At 21.0% G+C, this 21,243-nt stretch overlaps 1 protein-coding gene across 4 annotated transcripts; it reads left to right on the top strand.

Moving 5' to 3' along the window:
- Positions 1-247: 247 nt before the first annotated feature.
- Septin4 (septin 4) lies at positions 248-13,893 on the top strand. 4 transcript variants are annotated; one of them, XM_089176625.1, is made up of 9 exons: positions 248-776; positions 1,995-2,167; positions 2,319-2,411; positions 3,094-3,259; positions 3,418-3,568; positions 5,227-5,392; positions 7,727-7,895; positions 11,344-11,425; positions 13,472-13,893. In XM_089176625.1, coding segments are annotated over exons 1-9 (1,164 nt in total). In that variant the 5' UTR covers positions 248-774; the 3' UTR covers positions 13,634-13,893. The 4 variants fall into 4 exon arrangements, with proteins under 4 accessions (XP_089032751.1, XP_089032753.1, XP_089032752.1 ...); XM_089176627.1 differs by having other exon boundaries at positions 1,991-2,167; XM_089176626.1 differs by having other exon boundaries at positions 249-776; positions 7,727-7,883.
- The last annotated feature ends 7,350 nt before the right edge of the window (positions 13,894-21,243 follow it).

Raw genomic sequence — 21,243 nt, 5'->3', positions numbered from 1 at the left:
CAAAAGTTGAAAATACATTTACGAATAATCGATGATCAATAATTAATCATAAATGGTACTTCGAACTTTTGATTATCTACTACATATATTTTCTATTGATCATAGAAAAACAGAGAGAGAGAGAGATAAAGAGAGAGAGAGAGAGAGATAGATGGAAAGTAAGAGGGAGAAAGAGAGAAAGAGAAAAAGAGGGAGGATTTAGAACAAAATATAAGAGTACTGATTATTGATCGTTGGCAGAATAGTTTGCGTCAGCGCAGACGGTGGAAGAAGAAGAAGAACCAGTCAACAACGGACATTCTCGTAACAGGACGCATAGAACAGATCTCAAATCAATTTTATACAGTTGACAGTTTACTTATATTATAATAAATATTATACACTATACATATATATGTATTTATATATATGTATAGTATTATTTTAAACGCGTTGTTATTGTTATTGTTTTTGTGATACGTACAAGTAACATCATCATACATGACATTTACATAGTGTGTGTGTGTGGATGTGGATGTGTGTTTATGTGTGTGTGTGTTGATACATTAATTGATAATAATAATAAATTAGATCATTTTCTATTTTAATATTACAATCATTATATATTGTATTAAATTATTATTATTCAAGATTGAATTATTTTTTGATAAATTGATCTTTGTTTATATTGTCGTGATAATTTCATCGATGATCAAAGTTTATTAAAACTGTAATACAAAGTTTGGGAAAAATTATTTAGAAGATATTATTAATAATTCTACTTAAAAAGGAATAATGTGAGTGTATTTTTAATTTTGTTTTTTTATTATATTTATTTATTAATTTAATGATATATATTATATAGTGATGGGATAAAAGTATATTCGTAAGTATTTGAACTGAAAAGTTATTTGTATTTTTTAATATTATTCATATCACACACATATATATATATATATGTTTTCATGTGTTACATATATACTAACACATTAGTAGTATAATTATAATATTATATTTATATTATCATGATTGACATAAGATATTATTAAAAATTTACAATTAATATTATTTATGTTAAACAAATTAAGTAAAATGATTTATTAAGAGAAAAATTTTGTATATATGAAATATTATTAATTATATTTATTAATAATTATTTAACTATGTAGATATATTTATATTTCATGTCAGTGAAATTTCACAATTAAACAAATATATGAAGTCTTGTAAATTATAAAATAATATAATTAGTTATTGTTAATTTATATTATTTATTATAACTGTTGTTAATATCTAATATTTAAAGATTTATATTTTGTTTATTATATTAATATATTATTATACTATAATATATTTATAATATGTTATATATATTAATTAATATATATTAGGTAATATATAATTATAATATATGTTATATGTATATTATTATATTATATTAATATATAATATATTAAATAATATATTATATAATATAATTATAATATATTATATTAATTAATATATATTAAGTATTATAGTTATAATATATATTAAATATATAATATAACTATAATATATTATATTAATTAATATGTATTAAATAATATAATTATAATATATTATAATATTAATATAATATATTTATTATATTAATGTACATAGTTATACTATATGCTATAATTATATTATATTATATTTTAATATAATATAATATTATTATATTATACATGTAATATTATATATTTAATTTATGTTAATATTATATTACAATTAATAATTAAATTACAAACAATATTATATGCAATTAACAATTAACATAATTTTCATATAATTATTCTATAGCAATAATTTTATCCCACACTATACATTTATTTTGTCTGTCTGTCGGTTCTGTATATATATATATATATATATATATATATATATATTGAATTTTATTGACATCAAAAAAAATAATAATAACATTTATTAATAAATTATTTAAAATATTAATATAAAAATAATATTTTTTTGTTACATTAATAACAAGACAGGGATTACATCGGTTTTGCAACATTACCCGAACAAGTGCATAGAAAATCAGTTAAAAGAGGATTTGAATTTACTTTAATGGTATTGGGTGAAACTGGTCTTGGAAAATCAACCCTTATTAATAGTCTTTTTCTTGGTGATTTGTATAAAGAACGACGTATACCAGATGCATCAGGTTTGTACGTACATGTTTTTAATCGAACGTATGAACTTTTATTATTCAAACATATTAATATATTCGAATATTTTTTATTATTAATAACAATTAAATAGTTTATTATTTAATTATATTACATTGTATTAATTATTGTATTTTGTTTTTATAGAACGAATCGATAAAACTACGACTATTGAGAAAAAAACGATGGATATTGAAGAACGTGGTGTTAGATTACGTTTAACGATTGTTGATACACCAGGTAAATTAATTAATTAATTAATTATAAATTATAAATTATAATTTTATTATATTATTTAACCCTTTGAGTGTTGAATACTATTAGTTGAAGTAATTTTGTATTGACACGGAATAGTTTATTAATATTAATCAGATTTTAATAATAAATTATTTTCAAAAATTAATTACATTAATATCACAATGTAATTATTAATTTTATTATAATATATGTTATTTATATTATTTAAATTGGACCAAATTGTAAATCTAAACCATTCTCGAATTCACCTGAAGACACACACAAAATTTCATTAAAATCGGTTCAGCCGTTTAGGAGGAGTTCGGGAACAAACACACGCACAGAAGAATTATATATAAAAAGATATATAAAATAATACATAAAAATAATAATATAATAATATACTATATATATAATTATTATATTATAATATAATAATACATTAAAATTATTAATTAAACATTGCATTATTTTTTATTAATATTAATAAACACGTATATATATCAAAGGGTTATAAATTATTGTGTACTATTTATTTATTGATTATAATATTGTTTTTTTTTCTTTTTGTTTAAATAATATATTTAGTTATTTTATTTTAATATTAATTTTAAATTATATATATTATTATTATTATTATTATTATAATTAAATAATATTAAAATTGTAAAATAAAATTTTCAAGGTTTTGGTGATGCAGTAAATTGCGAGGATACATGGAAACCATGTTTGTCATACATCGATGAACAATTTCGTCAATATTTCACAGACGAAAGTGGATTAAATAGGAAAAATATTCAAGATAATAGGGTACATTGTTGTTTATATTTTATACCACCATACGGTCATGGGTAAGCACCATACTATTATGGATAATTTATAAAAATATTAACTTGATTAACTTGTGATAACTTTTTCAATTAATAATACCATTTGAATTTATTTTATTTTATTTTATTTTATTTTTTTTTTTATTAATGTTGATAATTAATAAGAAAATTGTTCTCAGTTTAAGACAATTAGATCTCGAAGTATTACGACGATTACATAGAAAAGTTAACGTTGTTCCTGTTATTGCTAAAGCTGATACATTAACAACCCAGGAAGTTAAAAAATTGAAGGAACGAATTCTAGCGGATATTGAGGAACACGAAATTCAGGTAAATCTGATCTCATTAGTCTCATATTTCTTTTTTCTTTTTTTTATAAACTAACATTTGTTTTATAACACGTTCCCTGTCATGTGTTTGTACTTAGGACACATTAAAATGCATTTGTTGTACTCTCCAATAATAAAATGAATTTTTAAATTTGAAATGTATTCAAACATCTAAAAAAGTAATTGTTGATAACACTGTTTTATTTAAAGTAATAATGTTTAAATGAATTTTTGAGTCTTGTAATTAATTATATGTAAATTATAATAGTGATTGTTTAACTTGGAATAAATTAAAATAATTGAATTGTAATACAGCAACATCTATAGAAAACTTACAGAATCTATAGACTTACCTAACCTCTAGATAATAAATTCTTAAATTCTTAAATTCTAAATAAAATATAAAAAGAATTGCAATAAAAACTATTCTGTATTCTAAGTTGCAAAAAATTACACAAAATTAACAAAAATTTCATTAAGATAGATTAAGTAATTTCTGAGTTATAAGAAGACAAACATTGTAACACTGAATTTTTATATACAAAAAAAAATATATTTTCTCTGAAAAAGATTATTATATTTATTATATAAAATAATATATATATTAAATATTTAACTAAATATTATATTTATATATATATATATTATTGAACTAAATATTTTTCATATATATATATATATGAAAATTAATTATAAATTATTGAATTAATTAAATCCAAATATATTAAATATTGTCAAGTAAGCTGTATTTTTAATTATATTAAAAGATTATTATATTTATTATATAATAATATATAATATATATTTTACTGAATATTATATTAAATATATATTTATTTATGTTATATTATTGATTATTAAATCCAATATATAATAATAATTTTTTTTATTAAATATAGTATAATAGTTAATTTTTATATATTATGTATAAAATATTTTTTATTATATTTATAATATATACTTTTATATATAGTATATATTTATATTAAAATTTACATATATTAATTATATATTTTAAAATATTTATAATATTTAAATTAAATATTATTATTAATTGAATTTAAATATTATTAATTTAATTAAAATATTAATTAATTTAATTTAAAAAATTATAAATATTTTATATCAATATATTAACTATTATATACACTTAAAATTAATTTGAATTTTTTTTCGAAGACTGGTGGGATTCGATCCTTCGATCTTTGATTCGTGAGAGTTAATTGTCACTATCCACTGGTCCACTCCTATCCACTGAGCTATTATACTTACCTTAAATCCAATATATATTATTATATTATATTATATATATATTATATAATTAGTATATTTATTATTGGATTAATTACATCCAAATATAATAAATATTGAAGTGAAATATATTTCTAATTATATTGAAAGATTAATATATATATATATATTCTTTGAAAGAGAAGAAAATAAACGTAAAAAGAACTAGATATTTATAGTAAAATTATAAAACTAATTAAAAGCATGTATCAAAAACAGTTTACACTTTGTATAAAAAATGATCAAAGTACACTTTGCATTTCCTCATAAGCAACATGACAGGGAACGTGTTTTAAAAAGATGAAAAAAAAAAAAAAATAGAAAAAAAAAGATAAGAAACAATTTAATCATTTATTATTTAACATATAGATATATCAATTTCCTGATTGTGATAGCGACGAGGATGAAGAATTCAAACAACAGGATAAAGAATTAAAAGCGTGTATACCATTTGCTGTTGTTGGTAGTTCAACTGTATTGGAAGTTGCAGGAAGAAAGGTTCATGGTCGACAATATCCATGGGGAGTAGTAGAAGGTGAACTATTTTAATTTATCAACAAAATATTTTCTTTTTTATTTCTTTCCTTTTTCCTTCTTTTTTTTTTTTCTTTTCTTTTTTTTTAATTAGATGTGTTATTAACCAGTTTATTAAATCGTTTACATAATACTTTAACGTACTTTTATATAATAAAGCAGGTATATTATATATATATGTGTGTGAATATGTGTGTGTGACGTCAATGAAATAATGTAAGTGAAAATGATCACGTGTATTATAATGATCAGTGTGATGTTACTTTTTTTTTTTTTTTCATTCCGTTTCTTTGTTTTTTTATTATCTCATTTTTTTAATGGAATATACATGCACATGTATATATTAATTTAATTTATAATTTTTGTTTTGTTTTATTTAGATTAGAAGATATCACAAATGAGTTTGATTAATTATTTATAATCATTAGATTAATATTTTAATGATCATATTTTTATTTCTATGGTTTAAGTAATTTAATTGTTATTAATTAAATTTAATTAATAATATTTTAATATAATATATTAAATATTTATATATATATATATATATAATTGGACATATTTAATGTTATTTTTTATATATCATAATTATTTATATTATATTACTAATACATAATAAATTAATAGTATAATTAATTATTTATAAATATTTAATAAGTAATTAATTAATTATATTTATTATTACAAATATTATACATATAATTAATAATATTATTAATAATATATGTATTAGAAATATAATATAAATGAATATAGAGGTTCGCATGGCTCAGTGAGGCAAAAAACACGATCCAGTAATGTCCATCCAGTAATCTTAGGTTCGCGAGTTCAAATCCCCCCGCCGCCTCATCAAAAAAAAAAATATAATATTAAATATTTCCAATTATATATTTATATAATTAATAATATTATTATATATATTAATATACTAATAAGTACTATTTCTTAATACATAATATACTAAATATATATATATATATATATATGTAATAATATATATATACATATATATACTAATGTATATGTATTAAGAAATAGTACTTATTAGTATATTAATATATATAATATAGTATATTATTTATAGAGTATATTAGTATATTAATATATAGAGTATATAGTATATTAATATATATAATATAGTACTATTATTTATAGAGTATATTAGTATATTAATATATAGAGTATATAGTATATTAATATATATATATATATACCCAGTGTCAAATATATTTAATATAATATATATTAATATATATTTATTATAATAATATTAATGATGTATATATTATAATTTATTATAATAATACATATATAATTAATGATATTATATTAATTATATATGTATATATTATAATTTATTATTAATAATATATATTATATTAATTATTATTATTATTATTAACCCTTTGCACTCCGCACGACTTTCGACGCTGGGTAGCAGCAACTGTGCGCGACCAGAAACGGCACATATTTACAGACCCCTCGTATTATTTAGTATAACTTTGGAACCAAGTAACGGATTCTAATAATATTGGACTTATATTAATCTGTAGACATCAAGGAGAACATATTTACCTAAAGAACTTTTACCAAAAGAAAACTTATTTACAAAGAAAATGAATGGGTGTAATAGCGTTGCAATTGGAAAAAAGCGAGCGCGTTCCATTGTATTTAAAAATGTGATACTATTTGATAATATTTCTTTGTACATTATAAATCTTACTATAAAATGTGAGATATGCTCTTATAAAAACCTTTCTGTTACAAATTCTTCTTATCACTCTTCTCAAATTTCGCCAAAAAGTTCTCGGACCATTGTGAGCACGTATCTCTCACATTCTCTTCCAACACAAAACCCGCTGACACTTTTTTTCATATATCTTTATTATTTTACTATATTTTGATTCGATTTCTTGTGCTATTTTAAGAGAAAACATCAGGGTAACATGCAAGTCTCAAAAAATTGTTCTAAAATAACTTAATTCCCCGTAATCACTAATAAACTTTAATGTCTCATATGTCGAGACATCGGAGTGATAGGCTAGAATCACGGAGTCTCATACGGTGAGATAGCGGAGTGCAAAGGGTATTAACCCTTTGGGGTTAACCCCTGGGTATATATTAATATACCCAGTGTCAAATAATTGAATAAGACATCAAAATAATATTGTAAATATCATCAGTAGATGTTTATGTTAAAAAATCATAAACCAAATAAGAAAAAATACTAAACAGCTATTTTCAGTTATCTAAATTAAAAAAAAAAAAAGAAAAAAAAAGAAAAATCTATCGAATGGGATTATATTCTTGAACGGAGTATAAATTTTGATCATAGTCGAGAATCCAAAGCACAGCGACTTTGTGAAACTTCGTACAATGCTGATATCGACGCATATGCAAGATCTTAAGGACGTAACTCAAGATGTACATTATGAGAATTTTCGGGCCCAATGCATTTCACAAATATCACAACAAGCAATACGGGAACGGAGGTATTTACGCATGTAAATAATTATTGTATTTCAGTAGGTACATATGTATTTTTTGCATGCTTCCAATCATACATACATACAAACACATTTATGCACGTATTAAAACGTTAACAATGTTATTTAATTATAAAATTGACTAAACAATAAAAAAAAAACGAAACATAAACTAATTCGAAGAAGATTAAATGAATTTCAATTTAGTTTCATAAATAATTTAAAAAAAGAAATAAAAAGTAAAGATAATTCAAAACAAGGTTAAATTAATTTCAATTTCAGTTTATATATATATATATATATATATAATTTAAAAAAAAAACAAACAAACAAAAAATAATTCAAAGTAAGTTAAATAAATTTTAATTTTGTTTTATTATTAGTATTTATTAATATAATTTATTATTAATTAATAATATAATATTTTAATATTATAATATTATAATATTAATATTATATTAAATTATATAATATAATTAAATATATAATTAAATTATACAATATTAATATTATATTATTATATATATAATTTAAAAAAAAAATACAACAAAAAATAATTCAAAACATGGTTAAATGAATTGCAATTTTGTTGCATATATAATTTTAAAAAATAATAATTCAAAACAGATTGAAATAATACCAATGCAGTATAATTCAATTAATAACTTATCAATAAATAATATAAGATTATGAGATAAAAAGAAATTGAAATGATTCATTCAAAAATCATTTTCTTCAATGAATTTAATCAATCCAATTACGTTAGTTCCACTAAACGATTGACAAGGATTATTATTATGGTCATAGGAATGACTAGTAAGAAATTTTACGTAGTACTATCACTGTGTAAACTATACAATGATTTTTCTTCACGGAAAAAATCATTGTAAAGTTTCATGCGTCAATGGAAAGAAACGTGAACATCGTACTTGCTAATTGTATTTTTGAGAAAAAATACTACTGATAATTTCGCGATAGTGAATGATTAACCATACACAGATAAAATTTACAAAATGATTAAATGAATTTCTCCCAATGCGTCAAAATGTAAAATAAAAATTGTACAATTACAAAAATTATAATTTCTTATTTTATTTTATTATTATTAATATTATCTAGATTTCTAAATCATTTATTTATTGGTTATAAATATATATATATATTTAATAAAAAAATATTGAATGAACTTTACAGTGATGGATAATTGTGATAATCTAATTGTACAATTAAAAAAATTTAATTTCTAATTTTATTTTTATTATTATTACTATTTGATTTTTAAATCATATAATAATTGTTTATAAATATATCTATATATATATATTTTAATTTATAATATATAATTTATTAACATATATATTTTATATTTATATTTATAAATATAAATATATTTATAAATATATATATATATATAATAATAAATATATTATTTATATATTTTATATATATATAATATATTTTATAAATTATTTAAACATTATTTATATATAATAATAAATATATTATTTATATATTTTATATATATAATATATTGTATAAATTATTTAAACATTATTTATATATAATAATAATATATAAATATATATATTATAATTTATAATATATATTATATATTACATATTTTATAATAATATAATATATATAATATATAATATTTAATATATATATATTAATATATAATATATATTAATTTATAATAAATATTATATATTATAACTTATTATATTATATAAATACTTAATAAATTACAATATTACAATATTTTTTAATATTATTTGTTAAAAATATTTGAATTAATTTTTTAATAAAACTAATTATTATTTTATAATAATTTTAATAAAAAAAAATATATCAATATAACAAATATCAAATTGAACTTATCAAAGATAAAAAATGTGATATACAAATTGCAAAATAAATAAAAAAGAATGATTATTCATATGTGTTCATTTTAGTCATACTAATTGCATATCAATTAAATTTCTAATTTTTTTTCTTGCCATATTATTACTATTATTATTATTATTATTATTATTATTATTATTATTATTATTATTATTATTATTATTATTATTTGATTTTTAAATCATATTATATAATCATTAATCTTTTTTTTGTCTTGACTTTTTTATTTCCTTTTATTTTTTTTTATTTTATATTTCCAATGGATCTAATTAAATTCATTGAAGGATAACGAGAGAAGATGGACATTAGTGCAATATAATCGAATATGATCACGTAATCTAATGTATCGTATATTGAAATAATGATAGAGAGATATGAAAAAACCTTGAAATCAATTTTAAACAACTTAAGACAATATTTCTCTATCGATAAATACATTTTGATCTTCTTCTTCTTTTTCTTCTTCTTCTTCATCTTCTCCATCTTTTTCTTGTTCTTTGACAAATATTAAATTAAATACATATTTATACTTTCTTCAATTGTGAAAGAGAATCTTTTTCTTCTTATCTGATTTTTTTTTTTTTTTTTTTAATAAAAAAAAATACTTGAAGTAATATTTAAATTATACAACAGAGTGCATTGTAATTTTTTGTTTGAGTTTATATTTAACTAACTTCTACTATACAATGTTTTCTCAGATAACATAATTAACGTCTTATACGACTGTATATATATATATATATATATATATATATATATATATATATATATATATATATATATATTGTATATACAAGTTATGTGTGTTTATGTATGTATATGTGTGTGTTAGTTCTATATTTACTTTATCAATAGCTTCATTGTATGATTTCGCATTATTTTGATATAAATCAAAGAAATCAATCTCAATTGATTTACAATAAATGAAACAAACAAACCAAACAAAACAAAACAAAATAAAAATAATCAAAAAATCAAATTATAAAATACAAATGTAAAATAATTTGTTTGAGACTTATGACACATAGTATAATGATAAGAAAAAATTCTTAAAGTACAATCATGTTTATTTTCTATTTTTTTTTTTAAATTCTTTAACATTTGATTGTATCAGCAACTAATAATAACTTCTTTACAGTCATCGATGTGTAATTCAGATTATATCTTGTTAAGATAATATCAGCATAATTTAATATGTCATAAACATAATGTAAGATAGTATTCTCATAATATTGTCAGATAAAACAATGAGTAGTTTGAGAAAGATTAATTGAAATGTTATATCTGATTGCATTGCACACTGATGATAAATCTTACAAACTTAATTACACGTGGTTTTATCGTTTTCTTTTTATTGTTTTTTATTGTTTTTTTTTTTTTTTTTTAATTTATTCCGTATGTTAGAATCAGCAATAAATAAATAAATAAATAAATTGCGAATTCATATACATGCACGAATAATAATTTTATTTAAACTAATGTTGTGTTATTGAATATAAATATGGATTTATATATATATATATATATTGTGTGTTACATTAATTTATTTCTATTTTAACAGTAAATTGAAAAGAGATTCGGGACCACATTTTGAGAACAATATATCAGAAACGGACAGATTACTTTTGCAAAAGGACGAAGAGGTAAGAATAAAGTAATATTAAATAAATGAGAAAAGAATAATAAAGTATTTCTACGAATTAATACAAATTTAAAAGATTTACTGTATATATTATATTTTATATTATATATTATAATGTATTATATATATTACATATCATACATTATAATGCAAAAGTATATATTGTATATAATTATTTTATTGTATTATAATGTATCATATATTTTGTATATTATATACAATTAGATATATATATATATATATATATATATATTATACAGTATACAATTTTATATTATAAATATATTTTAATATAGAACATATTATACAGTTATATATTATACATTATAATGTAAAGGTGTATATTGTACAATATATTAATGTTATATATTCTATATTATATTATAATGTATATCATATATTTTATATTATACAGTATAATGTGTATTATATATTGTACATTAATATTATATTGTATACTATATATTATATATTATATATTATAATGTATCACTTATACATTGTTTATCATACACTATAGAAAAAGGTGTATATTATACACAATTAGATATATATTATACAGTATACAATTTTATATTATAAATATATTTTAATATAGAACATATTATACAGTTATATATTATACATTATAATGTAAAGGTGTATATTGTACAATATATTAATGTTATATATTCTATATTGTATTATAATGTATATCATATGTTTTATATTATACAGTATAATGTGTATTATATATTGTACATTAATATTATATTGTATACTATATTATATATTATATATTATAATGTATCATATATTGTATATTATACAGTATAATGTATTCTATATTGTACATTAATATTACTGTATATTGTATACTATATTATATTATATATTATATTCTAATATATTATACATAATACATTATAATTTATTTTATATTATACATTAATATATTATATTGTCTACCTACTGTAATGTATCATATATATTTTATATACTATACAATATAATGTAAAGGTTATATATTATATATTAATATTATTTTGTATATTTACTGTAATGTATATCATATATTTTATATATTATACATTACATTGTATAAAGGTACATATTTAATATTAATATTATATTATATATTTACTATAATATATATATTATGATATATATATATATATATATATATATATATATATATATATATATTATATTATGGTGTATTTTATGTATTTTACATTAATTTGTTGTATTGTATATTTACTATAATACAATTAATAATACAATACAGTTATTGTATTGTATTACTATAATGTACATAGTATATATTATACATTATAATATATTTTTATTTTTTATATTATACTGTATAATATATATATATACAATACACACTTGATACATTATATTATATATTGTATATTTTGTATATTATACTGCATAATATATTATAATGTGTATATTAGGTATTGTATATTATACATTATAATATGTTGTATTTTGTATATTATACTGTATAATATACAATACTTGATACATTACAATATATATTGTTTATTTTGTATATTATACTGCATAATATATTATAATGTGTATATCAAGTATTGTACATTATACATTATAATGTATTGTATTTTGTATATTATACTGTATATTATATTGTATATCATTTCTCGTATATTATACATTATAATGTATTGTATATTGTATATTATACTGTATATTATATTATAATGTATTATTCCTTGTATATTATACATTATAATATATTGTATATTGTATATTATAATGTATATCATTCCTTGTATATTATACATGATAATGTATTGTATATTGTATATTATACATTAATTATAATGTATATATTCTCCATTATACATTATAATATATTTTATATTATATATTGTAAGAGATAATTGACAAACGAAAACAAAACTTTAGAAAGAATGAAATGATAACTATGATTAAATTAGATCATAATTAATATGATGATAATAAATTAATCAAATTTATAAATGTAATATGATTAAATACTAATTATTTAATTAATAATATAATAATATTATTTCAGATAAGAAGGATGCAAGATATATTAGCACAAATGCAAGAAAAATTGAAAGCAACCGGACAAGTTGGCAATAACATCGGTTTGAGGGGTAGAGTTGGAAGTCTTGGTAACGACTTGGACGTTACTGATGTAGATAAGAAACGAAGCAGTATTATTGACGTTTAATACATAACAAGTTGATATAATAAATTATTCATCTTTTGATTTATAACAGTGTTAGGATAAAATGTTAACGTTTGAAACGAGAATCACTTTTTTATACGACTTATTATTATCATTATTATTATTATTATTATTATTATTATTATTATTATTATTATATTTATTATTTGTTTTACATAACTTATTTATAAATTGATGATATATCGTGCGCACAAAAAGAAAATTAATAAATAAATAAATAAAAAATATGAGATATATATAAATGTGTGTATGTGTTTATGTGTTCAACATGTGTTATATATATATATATAAAAGAAAAAAAGGATATTTGATTGGTCCAATAGAAATGATGGAGAATAGTTTTTTTTTATATTTTAATAAATGATGATTTATTAATAAATTAATTATTAATATAAAATAATTTAATTAATAATAAGATAATTATATATTAAAATAATTAATATAATATTAATTATATTATAATTTATATTATTATTATTATTATTATATAATATAGAATATTATATAATTTTTATTATTATATATTAAATATATTTTTTTTATATTATATTATATTATATTATTATATAATATATTTAATTATATAATAAATAATAAACATTATAATAAATATTATGGTACTTACGTATTAACGTAAGCAAAAATTCCGCTAATGCGCCAATAAAGAGCAATCTTGTTGTTCGCATTCAACAACCTTGTTGTTTGCACACAGCAACCGTCAGGGTTGCGTCAGGACTGCATCAGGGTTGCGTCAGGGTTGCGTCATTTTTTAGTGCTACAAAAATGCGTATTTGGATAAAATAGAGACAATAGAGAATAAGCAAAGAAAGTAGAGACTGTTTTGAATCTATGTAAAAATTCTATATCGGCCCATTTTCCACCGAAATCCAATTGACTACTTTTTATAAATAAAATCTTTCAAATGTTGAAAGTGTTTTGATTTTAAATAAATATTTTTATTCTATGATTTGTCGCAGCACTTTGCAAGGGAGTCGGGGCCATCCACGGGACTGCTACGGTCATAGGTTTTTCCCCACATGGGGCCCGGGCACAATGGTTCAGAAACTCAGCGCCCGGGTTAACAAACCTCAATTAAAAAAAAAAAAAATGATTTGTAGCAACGATTTAAAATGTAGATGGCGTTAATACGTAATTACCAATATTATATTAATTAAATATATTAATTATTATTATATTAATAATTAAAATAAATAATTGAAATAGTAATGATATATTTTATTAAGCAATAATTAAACAAAATCAAATTTGATTTTTATTTTGATTTTTATTTGATATCCAATTTATTTTATGGAGTGGTAGTAGAGAAAGAAGAATTTATAAAAAAAATAAAATAAATAAAATATTGGTTTGCATTTTTATGCAAAATAAATATTAACGACAGTTATGATATTGTATCAATAAAATAATCTACAGATAAGAGGAAAGAATGTATTGTAATAAACATTATCAACAAATCTGGACTTTCCAATGGGATTTTCCAATAAATACACAGACGCATGTTACGCATGTTAAGAATATATATATATATATATATATATATATATATTCGAACTGTATTCACATATCTATTTAAGGAAGTTATGAGCAATCAAACATATTATTCGTATTAAAAATAATATCTGCGTCAATAAATAAATGCATGTGTTTGTATATATATAAATATATATGTGTGTATGAATGTGGGTGTGTTTGCATGTTTACACACGTCAATAATTTCATTTATCTGAAAAGGATAATACAATCTTTTAAATGAACGTAACGAAGTATGATAATTTTGAAATTCTATACAATTTGGTATGCAAATTTGAATGCTTCGGGAAAAATCCAATTATATTTAGATGTGTTGTGGTTGTATCGCATTAATTTATTGCTGCTGAATTTTCAATTGTTCTTTTATTTTTGAGACAATAAATTAATTCGTTCGTCAACCTTCTAGGTATTCGTCTGTTCGTTTTTGTATGAGTACATAGGTCACATAATGCGTCACGTCATCCCACTTGTCCTGGTCCTGAGTCATAGTGGACACTACGTTGTCCGGGGTCAGATCTCCTGTCTTAGTTCGTAACGTCCGTCTGACGTCTGTCCACCATGGGCACACGAAAAATGTGTGTTCCGCGTCGTCCTGTGCATGTCCGCAGTATTATCTGCACAACGGGGACGTTACTTTCCCCATACAGGTACAGGTACCTGCGGAATTATCCGTGGCCAGAGAGAAATTGGGTTAAGTAAAAATTCACTTCCCCATGGTTCTCCTCTCTGACCATGCTCGTACGTTGAGTTATGAGCCGTCTCGTCCACCTGTCTTTGTCGCCTTCCGTTCAACGGGTTTGCCAGCTGTTCAGAGTCTCTGTCCGCACCTCTGGGGCGACCCTTTCCCGTCCCAATTCTACACTTGTCGCAAAGATCCTTTTGCACTCCTGTGCTAAAAGGTCTACAGGAACGACACTAGCTAACGGTATACTATGCCTTCCAAATCGCTAGCAATGGGTTCTACACAAACCTGGTGACTACTTTGAAGGACAGTAATAGGTACAAACGTGTAACTCTTTTGTATCGGTTGTGAATAAATAATTGCCACTATTTAAGTTCCAACCTATATTGTTTTCTTAAATAAATAAATATATAATAAATTTAATAAATATAAAAATAATAAATAAATAATAAATATAATATAATATATATATATATATATATATATATATATATATAATAATAAATAGATAAAAATTAAATATGTATTTTAAATAAATAAATAAAAAAATTAATTTTTTAATTACCGTAATTATTTTTTTGTTGTTCTCTTCCTAGTTACTTGTTTTCCCCCTAGAATCATGTAAATATAAAATACAATTAATTGATATTATATTATACATAAAATGAGTTCGAATGTGAATGACCTAATGAAATTTCGCAATATACCAGTAGAATAATATGTGTTGTATGCAATCTTCGTGATATTTCGTATATTTGCTTCCTCTTCTTTTTTTTTTTTCTTTTGAAATTGATATTTCGATAGGTGAAAGCGTAGTTGTTCACGTTGATTTATACGAAAGAAGGATAAAGATAAAGAATGAGAGAAATAAAAAAAGAAATAAAAATCTTTTCAAGACGTTTAATCTTCCTTAAAGACAGTAAAATACTCGTTGTTATGTAACAAAAATAATATTCTCTTTCTTATCAAGATTAAATGTTATGAAAGATGTTAGTCACGAATTAGTTGCACCAATTGCTTCAATTTATCTGTTAAAGGGGAAATACTTAATATAATATAAGTTTGAAAATTTATTTTGGAATCAATGAAACGTTAAAGATTAGGGAATTACCAATACTTTTCATTAGAGGAAGAAAAAAATGTTGATTTTGTTTGTAAATGATCGAGAAGAAAAAACAAAGTCAATAATAATAATAATAACATTTTTTTAAATTACTTTTATCTGATAAATTATATATATATATTTTTTTTCTTCATTCTAAAAATTCAATTATTTAATATATCATATAATTTTTATTATATATTTAATATTATTATTATATTATTAACTGGCATTAGGAACTCGAAAGTTCATTGCCGCAAATACCAAATCCCGCCATTGTTCCCCCGTCCCTGAGCGTGATCCTTCCATTCGCGGTCTTCGTATCCTATTTCTTTCAGGTCCCTTCTAATATTATCCTCCCATCTACGTCTCGGTCTACCTAGTGGTCTTTTCCCGTTTGGTATACCGACCAATATTTTGTGCGCCGTTCAATCCTCCCCCATGCACCGCGCCACGTGACCAGCCCACCTTAATCGGCGTGATTTTACAAAGTTGATAATGTCCGGTTTGTTGTACAATCGATGTACTTCAACGTGATGGAGTTTTCTCCATTCGCCCGTTTCCTCATCGCGTTTTGCACCGAAGATTTTACGAAGAACTTTGTTTTCGAAAACCCTACATTTCTTTTCGTCCCGTAACGTAAGCGACCACGATTCGCTACCATAAAGGACTACCGGCAGGATGATTGTCCTCTATATCCTGATTTTTAATCACCTAGACAGCAACCGCGAGCTGAGTAATTTGTTAACCGAATAAAAACATGAGTTGCCTAGATTGAGTTATTTTCTTAAGTTCTTCGTTAATTTCGTTTGTCTGGTTTACGACCTTCTCAAAAGTTTTATTCCGGACGACCAACGTTCAAGTACTTTAATTAATATTTACCTTGACTTATTTCTTGAGATTTTTTAGCTTGAGTGTTAGATCTACCCCATGAGAACCATGAACTGTAACCACTACGACCTTCAGCTTTTTCAGTACTCGATTGTTTTTTATCAACGTGCATCAATAACGGCATACATTGAGCGTACAAATTTTCAATAGTATTTTGAGGCAAGTGTCTTTGAAAGACAGCATAGGTCATGACAATTGGACATGCAGTTGCCCAATTATAATATTTGTTATTAATTTTAACCACCAAATTAGGATTATCGTATAATTTAGGATCAGTACAAATATCTTCATAATGAAGTAAATTTTGATGGAAAGCTTCTTTCGATGGACCACTCTCGCTATCCAAATTACCACACAATGAAAGACTAATTTCAAAGTTACTATCAAAGACAGAATTTTTGGGTTCTTCAAAATCACTGTCCAATGATTTAGGACCACCAATGGCTCCTTCAACGTTGTTGATCGATCCTAAATACCTAAAGTTGCTGACCTGTTTAAAAGTTTTATCCAGGACGACCAAAGTTCCAGTACAAAAAACAAATAAAAAATCTATTAAATTGACAAGAATAAAAACCAATTATTTATATCAATGAATAAATTTTTATCAACTTCATGTTTTGTTAAATAAATATTAAAATATTAAAAAATATCTTTCAAATGCAATATTAATACTGTATAATAAACAAAAGGAAAAGAAAATAAATAGTCCTATCAATTGAATAAAATGATAATATTAAAAATGTTTTTTACAAAACTAATGATTAAACTAATAATAGTAATAATAATAATAATAAAAAAAGGTTGAAAAAAAGGAATGACAAACGAATTGTTAAATAAATCTTTGTCAACGTGTTGACATTTATATTCGAAGAAGAAAATAAAAGAAAATTAATCAGAAGGAAGAAAAGAAGAAAAAAAACAAGAAGAAAATCAAATATCCTGAACCTGTTGAATGTCAAACTAACTATCTGATGAGGAAATAATTATACTAATTAATAACACGCGTCAAATAGAAGAAGAAAATAACAAAGAAGAGAAAAAATAATTAATTCTTATCAATGAAATTATCAACTTCCTATATACTGTTATATTTTTTCCCTAATGGCAAAGTAATAAATTATTATTTGCGTAGTACTTTGGACAACTGACATAGAAATGTCAAATCAACTGTGTTGTTATTTGAACGATCATTTTAATCAATACTAGTCATACTTATTCTTTCTTATATTTACTCTCTTTTAAAAGAATTATAGTTATGTTGTTCCCTTAATTTTTAAATGCAAAATTATTATTTACATTGTTTGATAATTCATATTGAAATCAAATTAGATGAGTTTTTATTCAAACAAGTTTTGATCATTACTTTCATACTACTTGTTTTTTCTTTAATGTATAAAATAATTATACAGTAATATTGTTTCTTTTATGGTTAGGTATCAAATTATTATTTACATTGTTTGATGATTAACATTTAAATCAAATTAGATGAGTTTTTAATCAAACAAGTTTTGATCATTACTTTCATACTACTTTTTTCTTTCTTTAATGTATAATATAATTATACAGTAATATTGTTTCTTTTATGGTTAGCTATCAAATTATTATTTACATTGTTTGATAATTAACATTTAAATCAAATTAGATGAATTTTTATTCAAATGAGTTTTGATCATCATCATCATCAATGTCATATTACTCTTTTATTTTTTATTTTTTTTTTTAAATAATTCTACAATTTATATTATACAGTTATATTGTTAAAATAAGTATCCTTATTTTACCATTTAATAAAGTAAAAGAAATAAGGTCAAGTTTAATGATATAATACCAAATTATTATTTGCATAGTTTGACAATTTACAGCTTCTTTCTTTAACATATAAAAGAATTATACAGTTATATTATTATCTTTATGGTTAAGTATAAAATTAGTTTGCAACTAACACAGTTTAACAACTAACATGAATGAAACTAACGTAGTTTTATTATTAATTCATAAATAAAATGAAATGAATGTTTATTCAAACGAGTTTTCATTATCATTACCTTCATACTACTTTGTCCTTCTTTCAAACTTTCTTTATAACTGTATTATACAGTTATATATTTTCTCTAATGATAACACATAAATAAAATTAGATGAGTATATATTTAAATGAGTTTTGATCATCATTATCTTCATACTTTTTTTTCTATCTCTAAAATAACTCTACAGTTTATATTATACAGTAATATCTTTCTCTTAATGATAAAATACAAGATTATTATTTACATAGTTTGACAACGAACACATTAAATAATATTAATAGATAAATAAAATTAATGAGGTTTTATTCAAACAATTTTCGATCATTATCAGCAATGTCATACTTTTCTTTAACTTCTTTTCTCTTTAAAATAATTCTATACAGTTATATATTCTCCATAATGATAGAGTACAATATTATTCATTGTTTGAGTTTGGGACAATTAACACATAAATAAAATTAAATGAGTTTTGATCATAATTATCTTCATATTACTTTTTCTTTGTTTAAAATAATTCTACAGTTTGTATTATACAGTTAAATTTTGTTTGTTAATGAAATAAAGTACTAAAGTATTATTTACCTAGTTTGACAACTAACATATATATATATAAATAAAATTAAATGAGTTTTTATTTAAACGAGTTGTGATCATTATCTTCATTCTACTTTTTCTTTCTTTAAAATAACTCTATACAGTTTGTATTATACAGTTATATATTTTTCCTTTATGATAAAGTAGAAAATTAATATTTACATAGTTAGATATTTAACATAGAAATAAATGTGGATGTATTTTTATTCAAACGAGTTTTGATCAACATTATCTTCATACTACTTTTCCTTTGTTTAAAATAACTTTACAGTTTCTATTATACAGTTATATATTTTCCCTTTATGATTAAGTAAAAAATTATTATTTATATAGTTTGGCAACAAACACATAAATAAAATTAGATAAGTCTAAATTCGAAAGATCATTTTAATCAAGTCATACTCATACTTATTCTCCTTTACATTTTCTCTTTTTAAAATAACTCTACAATCTGTATTATACAGTTACATTTTTTTCCTAAATGATAAAATACAAAATGATTATTTACAACGTTTGTTAACTAACACATAAATAAAATTAGATGAGTCTTAATTCGAAAGATCATTTTAATCAATCATACTCATACTTACTCTACATTTTCTCTTTTTAAGATAACTCTACAATCTGTATTATACAGTTACATTTTTTTTCCTAAATGATAGGATACAAAATGATTATTTACAACGTTTGTTAACTAACACATAAATAAAATTAGATAAGTCTTAATTCGAAAGATCATTTCAGT

Source organism: Polistes dominula, unplaced genomic scaffold (genome assembly GCF_049000335.1).
Source record: "Polistes dominula isolate Pdom_NZ unplaced genomic scaffold, Pdom_raw_medaka contig_80, whole genome shotgun sequence".
NCBI lineage: Eukaryota > Metazoa > Arthropoda > Insecta > Hymenoptera > Vespidae > Polistes > Polistes dominula.
This window is presented reverse-complemented; position numbering and strand designations above follow the sequence as displayed.

Coding starts and splice junctions, on each gene's coding strand:
- Septin4 (XM_089176625.1), top strand. Junction 3,260..3,417: donor ATACCACCATACGGTCATGG/GTAAGCACCATA, acceptor AATTGTTCTCAG/TTTAAGACAATTAGATCTCG. Junction 11,426..13,471: donor TTTTGCAAAAGGACGAAGAG/GTAAGAATAAAG, acceptor ATATTATTTCAG/ATAAGAAGGATGCAAGATAT.